Raw genomic sequence first — 23,547 nt, 5'->3', positions numbered from 1 at the left:
TTTAAGGTCATATAGACACACACATATTATACACAACATCCAGAGTGAGAAACAGGTTGTGATAATGAAAAGGAAAAAAATGTATGAAAAATTGTCAGAAATTCATTTTCATTCTCTTCATTTTTACCTCTGTTTACTATCTGCTCATCACAGTTTAGCTTGTAACTACGAGATGACTGACGCATGCACACCTATATGTGCACAACTGTGACCATGTAGAACACTGATTTTTAAACATTTCACTGATCTGATATTTTATAATTGATCTGATATTTTTATAGCAGTTTTAAATTTAATTAATTTTATTTAAAAAAATTATTTCTGACATTCCTTCATGTACCAATGGACGGAGTTTGTGTACCACCAGTGGTTCATGTACCACAGTTTGAGAATTTATATATTAATCTAAACATGCATTCACACACAAAAGAAGGGATAGCTGGACAAAAATTAATAAACCTACAACAAACGTAAAACATTATACTGGGATAAAAAAAAACATCATATTTGGTATATCAAATTACATTACTTTAACAATGTGGTACTTGGGTGAGGTTACTGACTGCATAGCATCATGCAGCTTCATAACATGTGCTGAGGATGTATTAAGTTTTGGATGCTGCAGAGGAAATGACAACATCTCTGGAAACTGGGAAAACAGCTGTCCGAGGGTTTATAGACACTAAAACACTAAAAGAAATGTTGTATTACAGATGTTCATACCAGACAGCATAGATCAGATATCACAGCGAGGCAGAGTGTTGCTGAAAAACAGCATCCACACTCATGCAACCATGATTCTTCACAGATAACTGAGCCCAGTCTGACCCGGGAGTGACAGTGTTGTTTCTTTTGAGAAGGCCAGCAGCAGTTCACAGAGGAAGCTGCTTACCACATTGCTTCCTGTCACTGAGGCAACACTGCAGCTGTTTAACAGGCAACTTAGCACACGGACCATGAAAGATCAGATAACAAAACAAACCAGCTGTGGTTTGTGGGTTGTGTCTCTCTCTGTGCATGTCCAAGGCTTGTAATGCATTTAGAGATTCATGTTTTTAAAATATAAAGAAGGAAAAGACACATTTTACCACTTTGATTGACATATGTCCCTTTATTTTTACAACATAACTTTGAAAATTCATAAAAACATTACACATTATCGTTATTACGGCAATAAATAGTAAACTCCTGGCAAATTTGGTGCCAGGACGACTGCAGGTTGAATCTGTCATAATACTATCATATCCTTTGTTATGACAATAACACGCCCCCGCCGCTCTCTGATTGGTTGTCCTGAGCTCCGCTGCCCGCATCCTCTATTCCTATTGGTCAATGTGAAGATCTATCATAGCGGAAGTGCCGCCTTTAAAATCAATGAAAAGTGAACGGGACCTCCAGAACGAAAGCCGCGTCAAGTTCGAGAGAGGACGAAAATGAAGTGGCAGAACCAATCAAAATTCAACTTCAAAATAAAAGGATAAATGAAAGTTTTAAAAAAAACGCCTATTATTCCTGCTTTACGGTGCATGCAATGTTCATGGCATGTAAATAGAATGGTATAATAGTCATTAACCACGGTCTGACGAAGTGTTGTGGTATTCAAAACACATTCACGTGTCACTTTCATTTTTAATACATCAATAGCTGACTTTACCAGATACGGAGAAAAACACACTAAAATACACAGTAGTGATCCAAAATGAACAGATAGTAAAGACACCAAAATGAATGATACAGAAATAAATGATTGTGATTCTACCTATTATCTACCTTAACAGTCCTGTTTAATTATTTTACTTTAGTATTTGTATTTTGTCTTATAAAGGACTTCAACTCACATCAGATTTAATATTAAATGCGGGATTTTCAGGCTGTCATCTTCCTTTATTTTTAATATTGTGATAAATATCGCATCGTGGACTTTTTAAGGCAGTACCTTGGGGTTTTTTGGTATCGTTGCATCCGTGTCTAAAATATAATCATTACATTTTTCTGTACTTGTTATTCAAATTAGTTGGTTCTGGTTTGTTAAATAGTTAGAATTACACCGACTGCATGCACCTGCAGCGAGACCTTGCAAGCAATTGGGTCTTATTTTGAAAGCTCTGACCGGACACCATCGAGTTGCTTGTGTGTAACTTCATTGCCGTGCGAAGCAGGACCTCCGAAGAGAAAGCGGAGACCGAGCCGGGCTGTTGTCTTATTCCTCGGGCCCGTTTTCCATCAGTTTTCGGTGTTGACAGCTGTTTTAGTTGCGGCTTCTCTGTTCGCTTCGTCTGGACCGAGTACTCTCCGCGCTGACAGATACAAACATGGAGATAGAGAAGGAAGTAAAGAAGGTAAGATTTCCCCATGAGTGTCTCAGACCGACCGAGGGAACGCCCTGAAAAGGTGTGCCGAACACGGGGCAGGTGGCGAGGAAAAGTTACAGTATCACAGGCAAACTTTCATGTTGGATTTTCTGCTTTCATTTCGAGCGTGTTTCATAGTCATGTTTTTTGCGTTTTCACTGATAAAATTAAAACTGATAAAAAAAAAAAAAATTAAAAGCTAATATAACCATAATAGCTGGTCGATGGATATTAACCAACATTTATCTGTAGGTTGGTTCATAAAACTAACCCTGGCTGTACTTTCCCTTCTTAACAAGGTTACTTCCCTTTGAGGATACGTTCATATCTGAAAGAACTCAGAGCCAAAATGCGCTTGAAATTTTGACAACAAAATGTCACCCGGAGTGTCAACAAAACTCGCAAGCTCTATAACATATGAGCAATTATTTAAGAAAGCAATTTAAGACATTGCACAGTTCGGCATAGACACTGTGCACGAAACATCTTTAGTTTTTATAGTATTTATGTTTTAATATAAGCGCGCATTGATCTACAGACAACCGATCTATGTTAGAGGGATAAAACCAAGTTGCTGAAGTTAATTAAAGACTATGGTCCACTGTTTAAATAATACTGCTGCTGAGTTACTCGTAGTAGATCTTAAAAGATAATAAGGTTTGTGTTCCTCTTTATGTAGTTTTTAATGGTAATTTGGTGATAAAAGGCATGAGAAAAGTGTGCTGTGTGACTTCAACTGTTAATTTGGGTCTGACAATAACATGTAGAATAGGTTACAGAGTTAGTCCAGTGGATGTTCATTCATTCAGAGAGTTTATTCTAGGTGCACATCGTTGAGCACATGTTGCATTCATTGGATTCCTTCTGCCTAGTCTACTTAAGAGCCATGACTAATCACAGTGTAACTAATTGGAAATTGTTGGAATTGTTCATTGGCATGAACATGAAAGTGGTCAAAAGTGTTAAAGTATCAATGCTTTTTTTACACGGTATGTACAGAATATATTAAAAATGATACGATACAATCATTTTATAGTATCAAAAGTACTGAAGCTCTTAAAAACTGATCTAAACACTCTTTCAAAACCTCACTTCAGTGCAGTTGGTATTATCGTGCCTGAATTTTGGCTTGCAACAAAATCAGCCAGTGTTCAGTGGCATTTGTGTGCCAGTACTCTGTGCAGGTTGTTAATTAAAAAAATAAAAAAGTGTGCTAAGGACTTTTTTCATTTTGCTATGGGTTTGAAAGAGGCATACTGTATAAAGTTTAACATTCTGGTATCGTGACAACCCTAATGCACACTTCTGTCTATAATCATGTACAGCTCAATCCCAAACTATAATCTGTAGCTGAAATGTACTTAAATTTGGGTAACACTTCAAATTGGTAGTTTAAAAAAATTTCCAAACATTTCTTGTGGTGGTCTGTGGGCCATTTTCGGGGCTCATTTTCTCAGCAGGCGTTGTTGGTAATCCATGCTGATCCTCGTCATCTGTGTTCGCCTGAGCTGCAGGATCCTTGCACAGACCTGCAGTTGTCTGGCAGCAGTGGAATGGGCAGTGCAGAATGCTGCAGGGGTAAAAAGTGGTTTGTGTGATGTGATGTGATGTGTGTAGCAGTGAAGCTGCAGCATCAAACATTCGATAAACTGTAACTTTAATTTGTTGCTATTTTGGCTTAATATCATGCATGCCAACCTTCCTGATTTTACTAGGAGACTCATGATTTTCAGTGTGATTTCTCCGTATTTCCTCCCGGGATCCGAGTTCTTCCATATTTTTCCTGATTTCTGACACTGTACCAACTGGCCTGTACCACAATAAAAGTCTACTTTTTCCACCCGCGCAACAATATAGCTGCATCAGACCAGACTTCCAAAAAAATTTTTGTTTCTCAAGGAAAGTTTTAAAGGAAAGGGGCATGCATTTTGTAAAATCTGCCATGTCAGTTTACTTTTAGAGGCAGGTACAAAAATAAATTGAAAGACAATCGATGAATTTCATTTTATGCCACAGATTTATGCAAATTATTCTTATTATTCTTTATTATTCTTTTCTGAGAGAAAAAGAAAAAAAAGTATTCAACATAAAATTGCTGTTGCAGTATACTTATTATTTTGTAATTGTCATCCTTTTAAAGTCACTGAAATGCAGGAAACAAACTAAAACATGTTTGGTGTTGAAATCCTAACTATTTTTGAGGCCTCACAGTTGGCAAGTACGCTGATGATACAGTTAAAAACTTGTCCAGATGGCAGTTTACATGCACCAAACAAACACAAGTACTTCTCTAGCATAATTCATGTAATTCTTGCTTTACATGCAAACTGTCAATTAAAATGACTTAAAGCACGATAATGCCCATATTGCATGTTTGGCATAAAACTAATGTATAGTTTGCTACCCACAGTGTGCACTATTCCAGATTCACCAGCCATTATGTCTTTTTACGAGGTCTATTTGATTCCTTTTTTGGAATCTTACAGCAGCCTGTAATATAGTCTGGATGGATTCTCGTGTCTGCAGATCTATCTGCTAGTTGCTGATCAGTGACTTAACAGTCAAATCCAGTGCAGGGAACTTGTTTATACAGTATTTACAATAAGCAGCTGATGGAAAGTGGGTCTCAGCAGCTGTATGACCCAGACAGACTCAGTCTGACATCTGCTTTTAATCCTGGGAGGAGATAAGTCTGCAGCGGCTGCAGGTCGCCTCTGTCAGTTAGAGGCTGCTGTAGTAATTACTGTCAAACTGTAAGTGCCCTTTTCAAGAAAAGCAAACTTTGTGTTTAGGTAATATTATGCTCAATTAAGCTCATGCAGTCTTCCAAAAAACTGAGGTAGTTAGTTGTGACTATGAGCAGCTCACAGTGCACAGGAAACCATTGTCACTGTGACTCTGTTAAATTAAAAGTTGTTTCTGATGATGTTTCTCTGAGACTCTGACCTCATCTTGAGACATGATCTTCTCTAAACACCTAAATGGTTGCTGTTGAAGTTGCCACATGCAAAAATTTTGAGGAGAAAATCGCAACAGAGTAATTGTAATCCTCTCTTTGCTCAAATGCACTTTTTTGATTTCTCAAAGTCCCACACAAAATAATCTAAACAGAAAACAACAGCACGGAGGCTGAACTGAAACGACATCTTTGATTAGATTGCTGGATATAGGTCTATTTATTATCTTCACCCAGAAACTCAAAAGAAGGAAGTTTTGGTCAGAAGGGTGTGTCGTTGTATTATATGATATACAGTATTGTGAAATGAAACCAGTCTTAAACAGCTGCCACACTGTAAAGGGGGAAAGTTATGTTTAAATATAGAAAAGCGGCTTGTGAATTGTGGAACCACCTTCATTAAACGAAACTCTTGAATTTCCCTGATATTCTTATTGCACAGTTTTGTTCTGCTATCAACTGCAGTCGTTTTGGTGCACTGCATTAGAAAAAAGATGCTGTAGACATGCCGAAGATGTAGAAAGAACTCAAATAACAATTAAGTTTAAATGTGTGTGTGTAAAATGTGAGTGTTTTGGCTTCTTATTGATTTTGTATAAGGATGCACCGATTGACAGGCCAGAGACAGGAACTGGCTGGTTTTCAGTGTGACCAGCCCTGACCGGTGACCGGCCAGTTAATTGGTACATTCCTATACATCACATATCCAATTCTGTGCCCGTTATTTTCACCGTTTTGACCGTGATATCACCACAGCGCTGATCACAGCTACACACACTCAGACACATGCTTGCAGACAGTCTACAACGAGACAGAGCAGCTGACGATGTCGCAAAACAGCCGTAAACTTTGTAGCTCTTCAGGCTAATGTTAGCCAGCAGCAGACTGCTGTTCACAGAGGGACAGTTAAAATCTCACCCCCTGTTCTGGCTGAAGAATAAACAACCTGTGTTGATGTGTCTCCTAAGACATGTTCTCATCCAGACTCGTTTAACTTCTGCATCTGTTTTTCTCACGGCAAAGTTTTACTGCAGCAAACTGTTGCACCACGTCTGTCTCCGGTTTGTTTACATCTGCTTCCAAATGAGATCTCGCAAGATTTCATTCACCCAATTCATAATCTTAATATAAAAATTTAATAAGGCCTGGCTGTTACCTGGAGGACTTTGGAGAAAATCTAAATAGTATTAAATGAAGTTTTTAATAGTCAGTGTTTTATTATGAACATCCAATTTAATTTTTACAAGAAAAGTTGCAAAAATGTTTGTGAATGCTGACAATTATAGCTCTTAGAAAGACTGAAAATCAGAATCAGCCAAAATTTAAATCGGCAGGTCAGACCCTTAAAAAAAATTGGAAATCAGAATTGGCCAAGAAAATTGAAATCGGTGCAGCTCTAATTTTGTAGAATCAAGATTTTGTGGTCTGAGAGCAGGTTGTCTGCTGAAGTTAAAAAGAAAGTTCACCCCATAATTAAAAATACACATTTTTTCTCTGGCCTCAAGTGCTATTTATTCCTCTAGATTGCATTAGTGTGAGTTGCAGAGTTTTGGAGATGTTGGCCGTAGAGATGTCTAGCTTCCCTTGAATATCATGGGACTAAATGGCACTCAGCTTGTGGTGTTCAAAGCACCAAAAATACACTTGAAAAACTCAACAGCAATGTCTTTTTCAAGAAATCATGACCCAGTTACTCAAGATAATCCACACATCTTGTTGGGAGCAGTTTGATGTAGGAACTATTTTCTCTCTACAGTTGAATCTACAGAAGCTACTTTTCTTCTAGTAGTACACGAAACTGCTCAAAACAAGGTCTGAGGATTATCTTGAGTAAGTGTGTCATGATTTCTGGAAAGACACTGGTGTTCAATTTTTCAATGTATTGTTTGGCACTTTGAACATCAGAAGGTCTATTTTATTGTAGCGAGGGCAGACATTATCTATTGTCAGTCCCTCCAAAACCAGGCAACTTACACCAAAATAATCTAGATGGATAAACAGCACTACAGGTAAGAGGGAAATATGTGTTTTTGATTTGGGGGGTGAACTGTTCCTTTTCAAAATGGCTCCATAGTGAGTGACTACCATCAGTACAGCTGCCGTTGGTCGGCAGCTCAGGCCGTAGCAAAGTGACTCATGAATATGACTCATCGGACCTGAGCTGTGTACTTTGTGACTGAACAACCTCTTTGGAGAGTGTTGTTACCAGAATGAATCACTCTGCAGGCTTAGTCATGATACAGAGTCACTAATGCAGTTTGTGAAACTGTGTTCCAAAGAAAAGTCACACTCATGGAGTGAACTCAGCCAAAAATGACCAGTCGTCCTCACTATGCCTGAGTCAAATATTTAGACTCCCAGAAGTAGTGAACACTTACCTTGGTTCTTTTAAAATACCGACACTTACTTTTGCATATGACGTATTTGGCTCATGCTTTCAATCAGAGTGCCTTGAAATTAACACAGCAGATTCTCTGAGATTGACAGATCACAAACTTTACCAGGAAGATGGGAGCGCAAGTATGCAGTTCACAGCACTCTGACATGTGTAGGGGTGTAAGAAAATATGGATACACTTGAGATCATGTTCTTATATTTTGTGATACTGTATCGATTCTCAAAAATGTGATATATGCAAAGACTCATAGTAGTGGTTCATTTTGTGTCGTGTTTAAACCCCAATCCATCTTCACTGTTCTGATTCCATACAAAGTAAACTTTTTTAACTCAGATTTTATGCATATGATGGTGTCTTCTTTAGACTATGACAGCTTTCCAAAAATTAGTTTAAAAAATAGCGGTGCTTGCTTACAGTAATGTATACCAGCATATTGAATAGTAACCCTGTGTAGTGATACACATCGTATTGCCAGATTCTTGCCAAAACACAGCCCTAAAGACGAGTCAAGGTATCTAACCTCAACACTCTTTGGTGCTGATTGTATGACTATTGTGTGTGTTTGTTCTAGGCATGATAATGATCAACTGATCATCAATTAATTGGTAATTAAGATTTCAATCAATCAAGCAATCATGAAGCTCTGAATTATAATAGATTATTTCTATGAGTGCGTTCCGCATTTTATCTGAAGGACAACAAGTATATGTGTTTAATATGTAGGACTTTATTTCTTTTTATGTTTGACAGTGCGTTCAGAGAATATGCAATATGTTACTGTGGAGATGTTATTTTATTGAGAGGGGAAAACACATTTAGTATTGTTTGGTATGAGCAACATTTTATCTTTGTTTGAATAAGAATCAATTAATTGATTGTTAATTTTACCAGTGATCAGTAAAGTATAGTAAAGTTGTCACAATATACAACCCTGGTTTGTTCCACCAAGATGCAATAACTGTCTAATGCTGAAAGTTGGCATTGTCTGCTCAGATTTATAATCTTGTTTGATAATGGAGTCCCCGGTTTTCACAATCTATCATGATTCTGCCCATTTAACTCTTTTATTTAGGCAGTTTGTTAAGTCTTCGTGTGGCATCTTGTGTTTAGATCACGTTTCACATTTGAGAACTCTGGGTTCTTTTGTGAAATGAAATACTATTTTGTAGAACATGTTTAAATTTTTCACAGTCTCCAAAAGTATAAAGTAGAAAATAAAAGGAATGTATTGTTTTGGAATCTGTAAGAAGCTATCCCTCAAAATGACAGCTTAAGTGCATGATGGGTAATTGTTAGAAAAAGTATTAAACACAAATTAAAATTAAAGAAGTCCTTTAATTACTGTCAATATGCTTCCACTTTTAGCAACTTACTCTAATCCAAGGTAAGTTAATTTATATAGCACATATACTGTATATTATTGCTTAATGTCATACATTAAAACACATACAAATACAATATACAGTATAAGAGATTTAACTACCAAGGTAAAAACTGAGCAAGTAAAAAGATTTCTCAGGATGAAAGTGTTTAATGGTGTTTGCATAAGCTTCAGTCAAAGTCAGGGCAGACAAAAGGTTTTTTTCCGGGACAGTTTTACAATCTTCTATCTAATCTAAACAATTATTCTTAAAATGCATGTAAAAGTGAAACTGTAAGAATCTTAAGAATCTTATCACACAGACTGAGACTCTGAGATTCTCTGAGGTGTTTGCCATTTTTAATTATCGTAACAAATCTGAACTCCGTTCTTTTGCTGTTTAACTGCTCCCAGTGGAGGAAAGTCTGACTAGTCTGGAAGGTGTAATGGAAGCTGAAATATTGGCATCACGACGCTGCCGTTAAAACCAGGAGTCACTGTCTGCATTCTTCGCGAGTAAATGTCTTTTGGGTCAAAAACATCTCTTTAACAAAAGGGGTGCCTGCTGGGATCCCACAAGGCTTTCACCAACATTGAATAGTTGACCATATATGGTCACAAACAGCAGTAATGGCTTAAGGTGGACATGAGTGTTGTTTAACACTGAAGGCAGGGAGAAGCCTGTAGACGTGAAGGAGAGAAGAGCAGCACTGGATCAACAGCCAGAAAAATGGAAAGGTTAAAATTCCTGAATGCAGTCACAGGAATTGAAGAGAAATGTTTCTCAAATATTTCTAAAGGCAAAAAGAAACAAAAGAACTATTTGCTTGAGTCACAAATTATCTGAACTCTGATAACACGGCTTTAAAGGTCAAGTGTATAAGATTTACAGGGTTTTCATTAGTGCACAATCACACAAAATTAAGAATTGTTGAGTTTTCGTTGCTATTTATTATCTACAGGGGGCACAGGTCCTCTGTCATTGTCTACATCATGTTTCTACAGCAGCCCAGAACAGATGAAACACTGGTTCTAGAATTTTGCAGCCAATGTTTGTTCTCCCACATGGTAGGAATGCTGCGGGGAGAAGTTAGCCTTTCGGATTTTCTGCCAGAAATCCATTCATGGTTAGGTTTAGGGGAAAAATCATGGTTGGCGAGATTTCTGCAAGAAAGGCCACATGAGGGTTTCTAATACAAGGAGTGAGTTGCTCCTAGTGATGAAATAAAAAAAACACTTTTAGAAGTATGACATTTGCTAAGAATTTCTCCTTGAAGCTAAGAGTAAGAATAGTTCACAAAGCCCAAGTGGCCCTTAAGAGAGCTCCTGAGGTGAAAACTGTTAGGAGTCAAGGAAGCGTAAGAGTTTCTTAAGCAGAGGAGAAAATGGCAAAGACAAAGAGGTGGAGGAATATTTTCCAAATGCTGAGTGACAGTGAGGTAATGAAGCTCTACAGATTAGATTTTGCCAGGAAAAAGTTTGTGGTTGATCTCATTAGAGATGTGCTCATATCTCCCACCCATCGCAGTAATGCTTCACAACACTAAGATATGTGGCAACTGGAAAAATGCAACAGTGTAGCAGTGATGACTTTGGTCTGTCGCAACTTTCATCAGCAAAGTGATCGCAAAAACAGTTTTATTGCTTTCACAGTCTCACATTGTGACATTTCATTTCCGCTGGGTATTCACACCCTGCAGGCTCTTAAAGCAGCATTAATTGACATATGCAGGCTTCACCCATTAATATCAAATAGATTTAGTAATTAGTAAAATTACCAGCATGGTAAATGAATGCAAACAAATAAATATTACATCCGACAGCAGCTCTCTGTATTCTCATTGGCTAATGTTTAAAAAAAAAAACTTTATTTATTCTGAATATTGCGTGTTGGTCCTGTGACTTTTGTAGTTGCTATCCTTGTCCCCTCTAGTTGTAATTTTTTACCTCTAAGCCATTTTCAGTCCAGAGACATTATGTTTAGCATCCTCAAAGAGTCCCAAGTCCACAGTGAATGTCCAATCTGATGACAGTCTATACTATGCAGCTCCAGAACAGCTTGTTGATTAGTTTGTAAATCCTCTAAGAGCAAATATTGAAATTTAAAATGCCCTGACCTAAGGAAGTTCTGCGTTTCCTTTCAGTGGTTGAAGAGTCAAAACAAAACTAATCTCCCTCTTGTGTTCTGTTTACAGATGACGCTGGGGCATGAGTTTGGCGCTGGAGCGGCCTGTTTGAAATGCAAGGACAAGTGCGAAGGCTTTGAGCTGCATTTCTGGAGGTTTGTACAGGTTCTGTCAAGCAGCATAGAACTGAGTTTTACAGAAACACATCAGTCTCAATCCGTTGACTTCCTATGTCTAGACTAGAGACATTTGGGTAATTAAAGTAAATGAGCAGCAACTGTCGTCAAAGGAGGTGGAACACTCACATGGAGCTGTGTAGTGGCCCACATTGGAGTAGCAGTATTATTGGGCAGTTTCCAGCTCTTTTACTAGGCTTTTATGATGATGAATAAGGACATTAAAGAAAAAAACATGCGTATTCAGCTCATTGTTCATGTAATCATATAGGAAGAAAAAATTGAAAGCTAAAATAAAACTTCCACTAATGGGCCAGACTGGTCAATAACATAACTTTCCTCTTTGTTTAATTACAAATATCTAATAGCAGCAGGGGTCATGGCCCAAGAGGAACATGCTGTTCCTGAGTACAGCCGCTCTTCAACTTTGTCTTTGAACACAGAGTCCCACGTCCAGTCAGCTTATTGTTAACAACAAAGGATGGCAAGAGTGGAAATGTCAGGCCAGTGTTGGTGTACAGTTGGTCACTTTGGGCTGATTAGTGCTGAGACTGGGAGGGCGGAGGCTTTATTAGCACTTCTGGTCCTGATCCAACAAAATAACTGGAAATGGAGGCTGAGAATTGCCTTCCACGCCACCTCTCAAAGAAGATATTCACATAAGATACACTGTAGAGGGTGCACAAATTGGTTTGTTTCAACATTTCAAACCCAAAATGGACCATCTCTGGAGTGGGACCAAAGTGGGTTGTGGTGACATCAGGGGAGCAGAGAGAGAAAGCCATTTTTAAAAGTATCTGTGTATTCAGCTTTCAGTGTGTTTATCCACTGTTTTACAGCTACTCGACTCAGGACAAGCACATCAGTCAAAGTTTCACCTTTAAGCAAGTAGCCCTGTTGTATTGGAGATGCGATTGCCTGTTGTGCTGAGCTGACATGCTGACTCAAACTAAGTCAAGACAAGCCAGAACATGTGAATGAAAACAGGGCATTATTGTACTGCTATGATGCAAAATGGTACTAGCATCCCGGTTTCTTTTAATTGACTGATATCCTGTGCAAATTGTCACTTTGCCTGCTGTGTTCAAATTATGAAAAATAATGAAAAATTAGGGATCTTACATATTTGAAGATCATTTTAAATCACAAAAATAGAACTGCATAAATGATGAGGCAGGCCAACGTCTGACAACCCAGGGTTCTCTGTCTTGTTTCCCCTGTCTGTCACAATATGTGCATTTATTTGGCCCATGGGCTCATGAAACACTGTTTTGTCTGGTCAATCATCCACACTCGGCTAGTTTTCCTGAAGACAGCACCGGGTGCCCTGATGCCCACCACATCACCAGCACAAAGGCCCACCACGGGGCAGCGGTGGAAGTTTTAATGTGTCTGACTGACTGACATTCAGCCAGGAATGTTGTATTGTTACAGTCAGACAGTGGCCTTATTTACAAAACCATGTTGAATCTATAACGATCTACAGCATTTAGTGTACACATATGTAGGCCTTGTTTGCGTGCTCTTTTCAACCTAGTTTAAGTTGTTTCTTAACTCCAAAATTTAAAACATATGAAAATGATGCTGCTTATTCATCATTTGGACATATTTCATTAGCATTAAAGGTTCCCTGTGGAGTTTTAGACCTCATAACATGCCAAGATATGCTTCAGTGCCCCAGTTAAGACAGGGAAGAAGGAGACTTTAAGGTAGTAAACATGGATGTAAACAATTTTGGGTTTAAAATTGGCTTTGCCAATGTTTTATGAGGAAGGAACTTGCCACATTTGTTAGACCTCAAGAATAAAGGTGAGTAATACTCAATGCAGAAGTTAGGTATATGACAAAAGTTATACATTTATAGTTCAGGCACACTAAAACTCCATAGAGCCCCCTATTATCACCAGAATGAAAGATAAGGATTTTAGTTAAAGAATTATTGTATAGGAGATACTAATATATTAATAGGCACTTTATATAGCCAAGTGTTTTTCCCTCAACTTTGATGAAAGTGATTATATTTATCAGTTTGGATGCGTTTTTGTGAACAAAAATGCTTTAATTATTGCTGTTTGTTCTCACCTACGAGAATCAAACTGGCTTAAACAGCTGAGACACTGCTGAGAGAAATCTGTGGGCCTGGTCATGCTGAAGCATGCCGAACAGTCATAAATGATGTCATGGTTACTCTACAAATAAGAAGCAAGTTATGTTGAGGCACGTGAAAAGTGCAGATATTTGAACACAGAGCTTGTTGTATTGGTTTAGTGTTGCAGCAGATTGTATTTGTTGCAGTTATCTATGTAACACGTACAATATGCAGTTATAAAATAAAGACATTGTTCCACATTTGTCGTATTTGCTGAAACTATCACTATAATCTGACAGTAGTACATGAGACAGATAATATATCTGAAAAAAATCAGCTCTTATTGACATTTGCAAGAAACTGAAGCTCTTTGAGAAAAACAACCAATCAGAGCCAGCAGGAATCTCTAACACAGGTTGCATAGACCGAGATTACAACCAAAAACGTTGGTATTTGATTGCGTGGGAATGAGATTCAACAATTCATTCTCCAGCATTTCTTCAGCATTGCCAATGCGAGGAAGTCATACGTGCACAGTCAAGCAAAACAGTCTTTCCCTCAGCCATACTAAAAAAACTCTATAAATTTTTGTAAATCTTGAAAAAGTCCAAGCCCTACATGTTTTCCTCTCCTTCTCCTCTGCAGAAAAATCTGCCGAAACTGTAAATGTGGCCTCACCGAGCACAATGTGCAGATGAACTCGGAGGAGAACAAGAAGGTCGGTAAGTTGTTCGAGGACACCAAGTACACCGGCCTCATCGCCAAGCTTAAGAAGGATGGCATCCCCAGCTACAAGGGCAACATGATCACCATCACTCTGCCCAGCCCTGCCACTGCTTATACTGTACCACCGAGTGCTTCTTCCACAGTGGTGCCGCCCGCTGCCACAGCTGGTTCTGTGCAGCCCCCTGGAGCAGCACCCGGCAGTGCTCAGGCTCAGGGTGGGGGTCAGGCTCAGGTTCGGCCTGTGCCAGCCAGCGTCACACCCATCAAGGCTGATAAACTGCCAGTTGCTGTCAGCGCTACATCGGCTAATGTGATACCAGTCCCCAAAGATGTGCCAATGAAGTCTGTCACCTATGAGTGGGCACCACCAGTGGCCAATAAGTATCTGGTAAGAGTTTAAATTAGTGTTAAAATGATTGTAATAAAGTAAGCTTTGATAATTGATTAATTATTTAAGTCACTTATTGAGCTTCTCAAATGTTTCATGGGTTTTAAATAAGATGATTTGTGGCTCTTGTCCATTTTATATTATCGTAAACTGAATATCTTTTGGTTTTAGACTGTTAGTCAAACAATTTGAAATTTGAAGAATGTCATCTCAGGCTCTGAGAATGTGTGATAGGATAAACTATTAATTGACAAAATTAAAAGTACTGGCAGATTAATACCTGTCTGGTTCAACACTGTAAAAATCATAAAGGAATTTAGTGAGATCAGCAAATATTTTCTCACCCACTTAACATAAATACATGTCAAGTTCTGTTTATTCAAGTTAATTAAACTTAAAATTTCTTGTTTTATTTTTCAGAACTTCAAGCTTGAAGTTTTTTTACTTAAACTGATGAGTTGAATGAATCTACTGTACAGACTTCAACCAACTCATTAAATTAAGTTACTAAGAGAGACATGAACAGCATCTAATATAAAAATTCCCAGCATGCATTGTTTGGGAGTTAAAACTCCCCTGAAACCCTTCTTTTATAGCTTGAAGCATATATATACATATATATAATAAAAACTTGGTGTGTGTTTCTAATACACTTTAATATAAGCCAGGATTGTCTGAATACATGTTTTGTTAAGTGCAACTAAATTAATATAATGTTTATTTGACAAGAAAAGCTTGTTTTGAATTTTCTGATTAGGCTACCAGAACTTTCAAACTCTGGTAGTAAACCAGAGTAGTGGTTTACTACCAGTAGTATCTGTTTGTTTAGTCTACTACTGTATCTGAATGGCCCTTGTTTTGCACATCTTTCTCACCACAAGCCTCCGTTTCAGAAGGTTTTTTAAAGAATTTCCCTTTACTCTCTTTCTGATTGGTCCTTCACTTCTTTCTGTGCGCTCCTCACGTCTCTGTCCTTCACTCAATCTGTGTTCATCTTATCTGAATTTCTCCTGATTTGTCTTCTGACTTCCAGGCGGTGCGTTACATTGAGCTGCTCCCACCAGAGAAACGTCCGGTGGCCGGTACTGAGGGAGCTGCTTACCGTCGGCAACAGATGGCCCGCCAGCTGCCTGAGCATGACCAGGACCCATCCAAGTGCCACGAGTTGAGCCCCGCTGAGGTCAAACAAATGCAGCAGTATGTCCGCAAGTACAAGGACGAGGCCCTGGGGGTTGGAGATGTGATGCTTCCTGAAGAGATGGCTCTGGTTCAGGCCGGGAGACAGGGTGGAGCTGGTGACGGGGCTGGAGGCGTACCTGGTGCCGGGAGGGCAGGGTTTGGACCTGGTGTTGGTGCACCTGGAGCCAATGCTGGGGCTGGAGGTGTACCTGGTGCTGGGGGTGCAGGGTTTGGACCTGGGGTTGGTGCACCTGGAGCCAATGCTGGGGCTGGAGGTGTACCTGGTGCTGGGGGTGCAGGGTTTGGACCTGGGGTTGGTGCACCTGGAGCCAATGCTGGGGCTGGAGGTGTACCTGGTGCTGGGGAGGCAGGGTTTGGACCTGGGGTTGGTGCTCCTGGAGCCAACGCTGGGGCTGGAGGTGGAGCTGGAGGGGCTGGCTTTAAACCAGGATTTGGTGGTGCCGGTGCTGGAGCTGGGCCAGGGGCTGCAGGCACTGGTGTTGGGCCTCTGGCTGGGGCTGGAGCCGGTGCTGCTTTTGGACCGGGTGGTGCTGGACCATTATCATCTGTGGGCAGTGGCCCAGCTGGAGGAGCTGTGGGTACTACTGCCACCGCTGGAGCCATGGGCATCCCTGGAGCTCAGCAAGCTGGACTACCACAGCAGAGCTTTGTAAGCAGTTTATATTTATTTTTCAATCTGTCTGCTGACCAGTATGTCACTTTCTTGTTCATCTACACTCTGTTTACACACTATTTTACATCCAGGTCAGATGAATTAGTACTTCTGCTGCCAAATCAGCAGACTGAAGAGCAGCTTCTTCCCTCAGGCTGTGAGACTGCTTAATTCAGCCTCAGCACTCCTCCATAAAAAATAGTTTGCTCTATATTTATTTCTATGGTTTATTATTTATTCAACTAATCTACTGTACACAGATTTTATACATGACATTGTTTTTGTGAGTTTCAAAAAGTGAACTACAACTTAATCTTGTTATAAAACCCTGTGTTGTATTATGCTAAATATACCATGAGGATATTTTCAGATATTGATATACAGTATTCAGTACATAGCAATATTGCAGATGTATGCAAAAAAGGTTAAAGCAATGAACTGTTTCACTGTTATGAATTTCATCAAACAAATGTCTAATATCTGTTAGTTTTTTTTTAGTGGAAAAGAAAATCTTCAAAATTTTATGTTGTTAGTTTTGCATTATGGCTTTTTCAGAAGCATCAGGGCTCAGTAATAAAGATTGCTCACTGGCAAGTAAAATGCATGTAATTGTGTACAACCTTTTAGTCTTGTAAGGAAATGTTTAATGAGCAGTTATTTCAGAATTAAAAAAATAACTTAAATTTGGGACAATAGTTGTCAAGTCCGCAGCAATTAAAAGTAGAATTTGGGACATTTTCGGGACACTGAGGAAAGAAGTTCGACCTCTGCGTAATGACCTGATGAAGTACAGATATTAAGTAGATTTACCCTTTTTTTCCACAGTGAAGTACTGGCAGTAATGATTACTAAACCCACTGTGTTATTCCTGCAGAGGACACTAGGTGGAGCCATAAGACTAACTCTGACTGAGCCTTCCCCAGTCAGGTTGATGGATAGTGATTTAATTATAATTCACAGTGGGCCATGAGTCACAAATGGACTGTTTTTTTTAAGGTCTTATCATCACCATGTGCAGTCAGTTAATTCTTTCTGTGTGGAGTCTTATGATTTATTCTTGCTTTTATTTCTACTGTGACTCATGTGTTTGATATTGAAACAAGAGAAACAAGAAGCAGCAGTGGTCAAGGAAGAGTAACAGTGTTGAAGCGAGGCACCAACTTCTCTTTTTTAAATTTTATTTCCTGCATTTTTTCCTATTGAGAAATACTGGAAGGGCATAGTAATTGTTTGTTAGACCTAAAGGGGCTGAACAGGATGCATGGCGTCACTTTGGACTCCAGGAACTTACCGTGGGCATTTTTCATTTTTAGACATTTTATAGTCTGAATGATGAATTATATTTTTATCCAAAGCAATTTACAAAAAGTGCACTCAGCCATGAGAATACAACTCATCTGAGGATACATGAGGATTCATATAGAAACAGTAAGAGATAGGAAAGTATTTTTTATAGGCCATTTAGAGTTTCTGCTGTACTGATGTCAATACTGAGCTTCCTCAACTATTGTAGAGTCATGACAGCAAACAGTTGAGATTTTGTTGACCCTGATAGTGGGGGAGTAGCAAGCTGTCTGGTTGTATGGTTGGGTATCACACTACTCAGTACATTTAAGGTATTGACCAAAATAACCACCAAGTAGTACTTTTCCAGTCAAAGGATACCTGCAATAGATCTTTTTGTACCCAGATCTAGAAAAAAAAATGACTTGCAGCCAATCACCACAAGCATTTTATATGACATGTGATTGGCCCACTGCTGCAGCTGCTACAACCTATATTATCTGTGTTGTGGTGAAGTTGTGCACAGTGACAGGGTTGGCAGCTCTATGTGCCAAGATGCAGTCAAAATGTTTGATGTTATGACTGGACTATATGCCTGTGGCGTCTGATTAAAAATAAATGCATAACATGCCAAATGATTTGGAACATTTCCATTCACATGATTGGTATCTCATGAAGTAGGAAAAAATCCTCAGATTATTGGATAGAATAAACACTAGAAATAAACACTAGAAAAAAAAAAATAAAGGTTATCATTTGTTTCAGCCCAATAATAAACAGACAAAGAACAAAACGGAATGGGACCATTGTTGAGTTTTGCATCATCTGTTAACACTGGTAATAACATCTAAATCCACCACAATCCCAACCTTGTCTCTTTCTCTTCTTTTCCTTCAAGTCATGTTATGACTGCCAGCAGCCGATGCGTCTGGGTGAGCCTGCTGTCTATGCTGAGCGGGCCGGCTATGACAAGATGTGGCACCCAGCCTGCTTCGTTTGTTGTACCTGCAGAGAACTACTGGTGGACATGATCTACTTCTGGAAGAAAGGCAAGCTGTACTGTGGTCGCCACTATGGAGACAGTGAGAAGCCACGTTGCGGAGGCTGCGATGAGGTCAGAGAGGATATTTCAGTTATTGACAGTTTTGTTTCTTTTGAGGTTGGTAGCAATATTCAGTCTACATATTGGTGTGTGTCTGTCCACAGCTGATCTTCAGTAATGAGTACACTCAGGCTGAGGGCCAGAACTGGCATCTGAAGCACTTCTGCTGTTTTGAGTGTGACTGCATCCTTGCCGGAGAGACGTATGTCATGGAGAATGACAAGCCTGTCTGCAAGCCCTGTTACATGAAGAACTACGCTGTGGTAAGACAGACTTTCTTTCTCTGGGATCTTGTTTGTTTAAATACTTGAAATTTTAGTATTTGTTTATAGGACGCTATTATCCAAACCACAATTCAGGTCTCTGAGTGCACGCATTTTAAGCTTGAGTAGCCTTGATGAGGGTCACACCCCCAAACCTAGAAATGCATGTTCTGACTGAGAAGGCGAGGCAAGTTTATTTGTGTGGCTCATTTCAACAACTAGGCAATTCAAAGTTTTTATATATTACCTTATAGGTATTAAGAAAAGAAACACAAGTCAACATAAAAGACACATTTAAATGAGTAAAATAGAATAGAAAAGAAAAATAAACAGAATAAAACTGTAAAGTAAAAATTACAGCACAGTTACTGTGCAGGTACGAATAAGTAGTCCCAAATTTAATTGAATGAAAGTCAATGGCAAACAGAAAAAATGCTAAGTCAAAAGAACTGAGAGTTTAAGTGGATTTCAAGTTTTCTGTGATGTCTTTCTTTGTTTTTTCAGTAATGTGGTGCATAAAAACTGAATGCTGCAACTTTGTGTTCATTATACCAACAGTAGTAAAAACCAACAGTTCTATAAAGCAACAGCAGTAGTATTTTTTAATTTAGTTATGTGGCAAACAGGAAGCCAGTGTAAAGATCTGCGAACTGGAGTGATGTGGTCCACTTTCATGGTGTTATTGAGGACTTCCGCAGCAGCATATTTAACCAACTGCCACTGTCTGATTGACTTTACAGAGAGACCTGCAAAAACAGGATTACAGTAGTTGAGCTCACTGAAGATAAAAACATGAATAACTGTTTGTAAATCCTGCTGAAACCTAATATTGTTAAGGTGATAGTAAGCTGATTTTGTTTAGTTCCAAGTCCCTGACTTCAAGATTTCTAGCCTGGCTTGTGTTCTTTAATGAGTAGTAACTGAAGCTGTGCACTGACTTGTAATTGTTTTTAGTTGGCTCTAAGATAGCTAGTGGGAGCATGGAGAATGGAGAATTGAGCCTTGGGGAACTCCTCTTGTAATTTTTGTATGCTGAAATGTGTGAAACAAAGTAGTCTATGTCCTTTAATTAATTGAATTGAACTTTGTCAGTGAAGACGAAGGCAGATTCCCTGTGTGACATAGTGGCTTGAAGTTCAGGGGCAACTGACGGCATTTGTCAACCTGTTAAACAGTAGCAAATAAGGTGTGTGCATTATTGTTTTTTGCATTGATGTCAAACAAAGAAATGTGTGGGGATTTTTTATGTAATATAAAGGTCATCATATGCATGGTATGATTTCCAACTCTGGTTTATTCTACTTATTGTGGTATTATCAAAAGGAGACTGAGGAATATAACAATGCAGATCTTTATATTGCAGTCCAGTGAAGGCTGCACAAAAGTATGTCAAGACTTGTTATTAGAGTACAAAAATATTTCCTGTAAAAACAAGATGAATACACTAGTTTTAGTTTGCATGTGAAAATATGTCCTAGGCTACCATTTCAGTGTTTTTAAATTGAAGAAGGTGAAAGTGACACTGACATTGAAAATTACCACCACTGTCTATGTATTTGACAAAGTACCTCAGCCTCCTCCATCTTGACTGTGTCTGCATTGTGTTGTAAGTTGTTCGACACGGGGCATCGCAGGTTATCAGGTTTGGTGTAAAAAGGTCTCATGCAGGTTGAGGAACAGACCTCTGTGTAAATCAGATATGAGAGAAGGAACGCTGACCACCCAAAGTCAAGAATGTGAAGCACTCAGCTTGTGTTTACATGATTCATCCAACATAATCCTCCACAAAGCCACTGTTTTTATGTAACTGCATGCTCACCTTCACTTCTGACTGTGTCATTATAAATGTGAAAAACTAACTTCTTCCTTTAAGTATATAAAGATAGTCATTTCAATGGGCAAATAAATACTTTGATTAAATGTTTTTAATGTATTCATAAAATATTATAAAATAATATTATAAATATTAACTATCAAAGTAAGAAGCTGACTATGTGCCTTGACGTCATTACATCCTCCTTCATTCCAGAAATGCTCATCCTGCCAGAATGCGGTCGAGCCCGAGGCGCAGAGGGTTTCCTACGGCGAGCACCACTGGCACGCCGAGCCACAATGCTTCAAGTGCTCCGGATGCTCCAAGTGCCTGATCGGCCAGCGCTTCATGGCGGTGAAGAACTTCCTCTTCTGCTCTGTGGAGTGCAAGAAGAAAACCATGACTTAGAGGGCCAAAATATCTTCTCCACAACCACTTGTGAAACCAGGATAGATTCAGCTCAGAGCAGGGAAAATAAACACTGGTGCAACTGGATGAGGGCAGAGATGATGGACTGTGGTTGTGTTAAAACATGGTATCAGTGCCTGATACCTCTCATATAGAGACGTATGATAATAATGAGTCCGTTTGTATCTGGGTGCCCTTTTATTTCTGTCAATGAAATACCACAGTATTGTTAAATCTGTCTCAACCAGACACCCAAACTTCTGCCTGCCAGTTTGTCTTCTGCCTTAAAATCAGCTGTCTTCTTTCAACAACTGTTTTTTTCTTACTGAGATTAATTTTGTATTAGTTAAAGGTGGCAGTCCAGTATTTTTTTTTACATTAAACCTGTGTCTGTTAAACTGTATTAGCGCTGTTGTACAACCAAAGAGCTTACTGTTGATTTAATGTGCCACCTTTTACTGCTTCTTTCCAACAAAAAAAACTACTGATATTCACTCTCCTCTATGCAGCAATATGATGAGCAATATTAGCCAGGTTTGGGGTTGATCTGCCTCCGGTGCACTATATTCCAGATCAAACTGATATCAGTAATATTATTCTCAATCAAATCATTATCCAGCAGGTCTTTTTTTTGCTTCAATTTAAGAGATTGAATTTCCCGAATTTAGGTGAGAGATTTGGAGTGAATTGTTCCAGCTCTGAAAACAGTTTATTTGGCTACAAGCTTCCACCTACTGTGGCTGTTTAACTTCAGTCAATAGCTGAACAAACCTGAAATGGAGTGCAGAAAATATGGATTCTCCCTCTGTAATTACTTAGGAATTGGCAGAGCAGTTAACACATGGAAGTAAGTTTTCATCCACGTCTGCTTGGATCATCCACTGGGCTCCTGATGGATATAAACACTGTAAAATTGTTGTATATGAATAATGGCAGCTCTGCCACGTGTCAGTTCCCAAGGACTTGATGAATTCAGTGGAACACTGGAGATTGCTTCACATAAAACTGTTCTGTTTCACTCTATTTGTTCTTCTGTTTGTTCCATGTACTCTACTTTTCAAGCAATAAACTGCACTTTAAGCTGTTCTTTCAATAGTTTGACTAAGACCAACTCTCAGTGCAACAGCTAAATCTATGATATATAATGCAGTTGAGTTTTTCTTAATTAAAGCACACGTTTTCTCTTATGCTTGAAGAGCGCTCTGGACTGTGTGTCTACAAACCATGGACATATATACATAGACATTGCATTGACCGCTTCACCTTGTTGCTGTGTCGTTTCAGTGTCGCCACCATATTGGACAGGGTAAGACTGACCTGTGAAAAACACCACAGCATTTATTTCTCAACCATTCTCTATGAGACATGTTATATTCCAAGGTTCATGATCTACGTGTAGTAAGATAGAAAAAAAAATTCCTCTTACTCCATGTAACACATTTATTATGTGTCATTTATTTGTCCAGTTTGATGGCAACATTGATGTACAATCTATGATGTATTATGATGAACTAGACAGGGCACGCAAAGATGGAGCCCATTCACTTCAATGCGAATTGCTCACCTGGTGCATAAGCCAGGTGTGCTGTCAACACTTTTACACATCTCTTTCATGGTGGCTTCCTCTACAGCCCAAAAGCTTTTTTGGGCTGTAGGGAAACTTTTTGTTGCAATACCACAAGTGACCACTGGGTAACATTGGCAGTAAAGCTGAGCAGCAATGCCCTGTCTAGGTTTATATACTGTATGACATCTATGTGTATCATCCAAATGCCAGAGCTCTCAAGCTTCATTTAACTAGTGAAGGTTAGCAGCTAAAGTGATGTGGGCACAGCTGATCACATGCTCGACAACATCCAGTCATGCAGAAAATCATGGGAAAATGTGACATCTTTTAAAACAGACATTTTAACTTGCAAGAAAAGCACAGGTGACACTAATAACATTCATGATTTCTCAAGTAATTCAATTTAATGTGCCATTGAACCATTACAATGAACCAGCATGCAAAATACCTGGACACTGGAACAGTCCTTTTTAAAGTGAATGCAGCTGTCGTTAATGTTATGAATTACACCTGTGCTTATGACATGTCTTCCATGAAAAGGGTCTTTTGGTTCGTTTAGTTTGGTGACTTCATGTAATTCTCATCACAGCTTCAGTCTGAGCAGAGATCTAATCAGTATAACTGAAAACACCTGTGTGGATGTGCAGGGCCTTTGATCCTGATAATTGAGAAATAAACTGTATTACGA

The 23,547-nt window shown here is 39.0% G+C and overlaps 1 protein-coding gene across 1 annotated transcript; it reads left to right on the top strand.

The window, feature by feature from the left end:
- The first annotated feature begins 2,131 nt into the window (after positions 1-2,131).
- Positions 2,132-21,665, top strand: tes (testis derived transcript (3 LIM domains)). The gene is made up of 7 exons (XM_084734871.1): positions 2,132-2,339; positions 11,261-11,346; positions 14,102-14,570; positions 15,604-16,419; positions 18,605-18,820; positions 18,913-19,071; positions 21,101-21,665. The coding sequence occupies exons 1-7, from the start codon at positions 2,313-2,315 to the stop codon at positions 21,290-21,292; spliced, it is 1,965 nt and encodes a 654-aa protein (XP_084590997.1). The 5' UTR covers positions 2,132-2,312; the 3' UTR covers positions 21,293-21,665.
- Positions 21,666-23,547: the final 1,882 nt, after the last annotated feature.

Source organism: Lutjanus erythropterus, chromosome 13, assembly GCF_056507025.1.
Source record: "Lutjanus erythropterus isolate fLutEry1 chromosome 13, fLutEry1.hap2, whole genome shotgun sequence".
Taxonomy (NCBI): domain Eukaryota; kingdom Metazoa; phylum Chordata; class Actinopteri; order Lutjaniformes; family Lutjanidae; genus Lutjanus; species Lutjanus erythropterus.
The sequence above is the reverse complement of the archived record's forward strand: the minus strand, read 5'-3'. Positions and strand labels throughout refer to the sequence as shown.

Excerpts from the sequence above, each read along its gene's own strand:
- tes (XM_084734871.1), top strand. The coding sequence starts at position 2,313 with ATGGAGATAGAGAAGGAAGTAAAGAAG. Across the intron at positions 2,340-11,260 it reads TAGAGAAGGAAGTAAAGAAG|ATGACGCTGGGGCATGAGTT; the intron begins GTAAGATTTCCC and ends TTCTGTTTACAG. Across the intron at positions 11,347-14,101 it reads TTTGAGCTGCATTTCTGGAG|AAAAATCTGCCGAAACTGTA; the intron begins GTTTGTACAGGT and ends TCTCCTCTGCAG.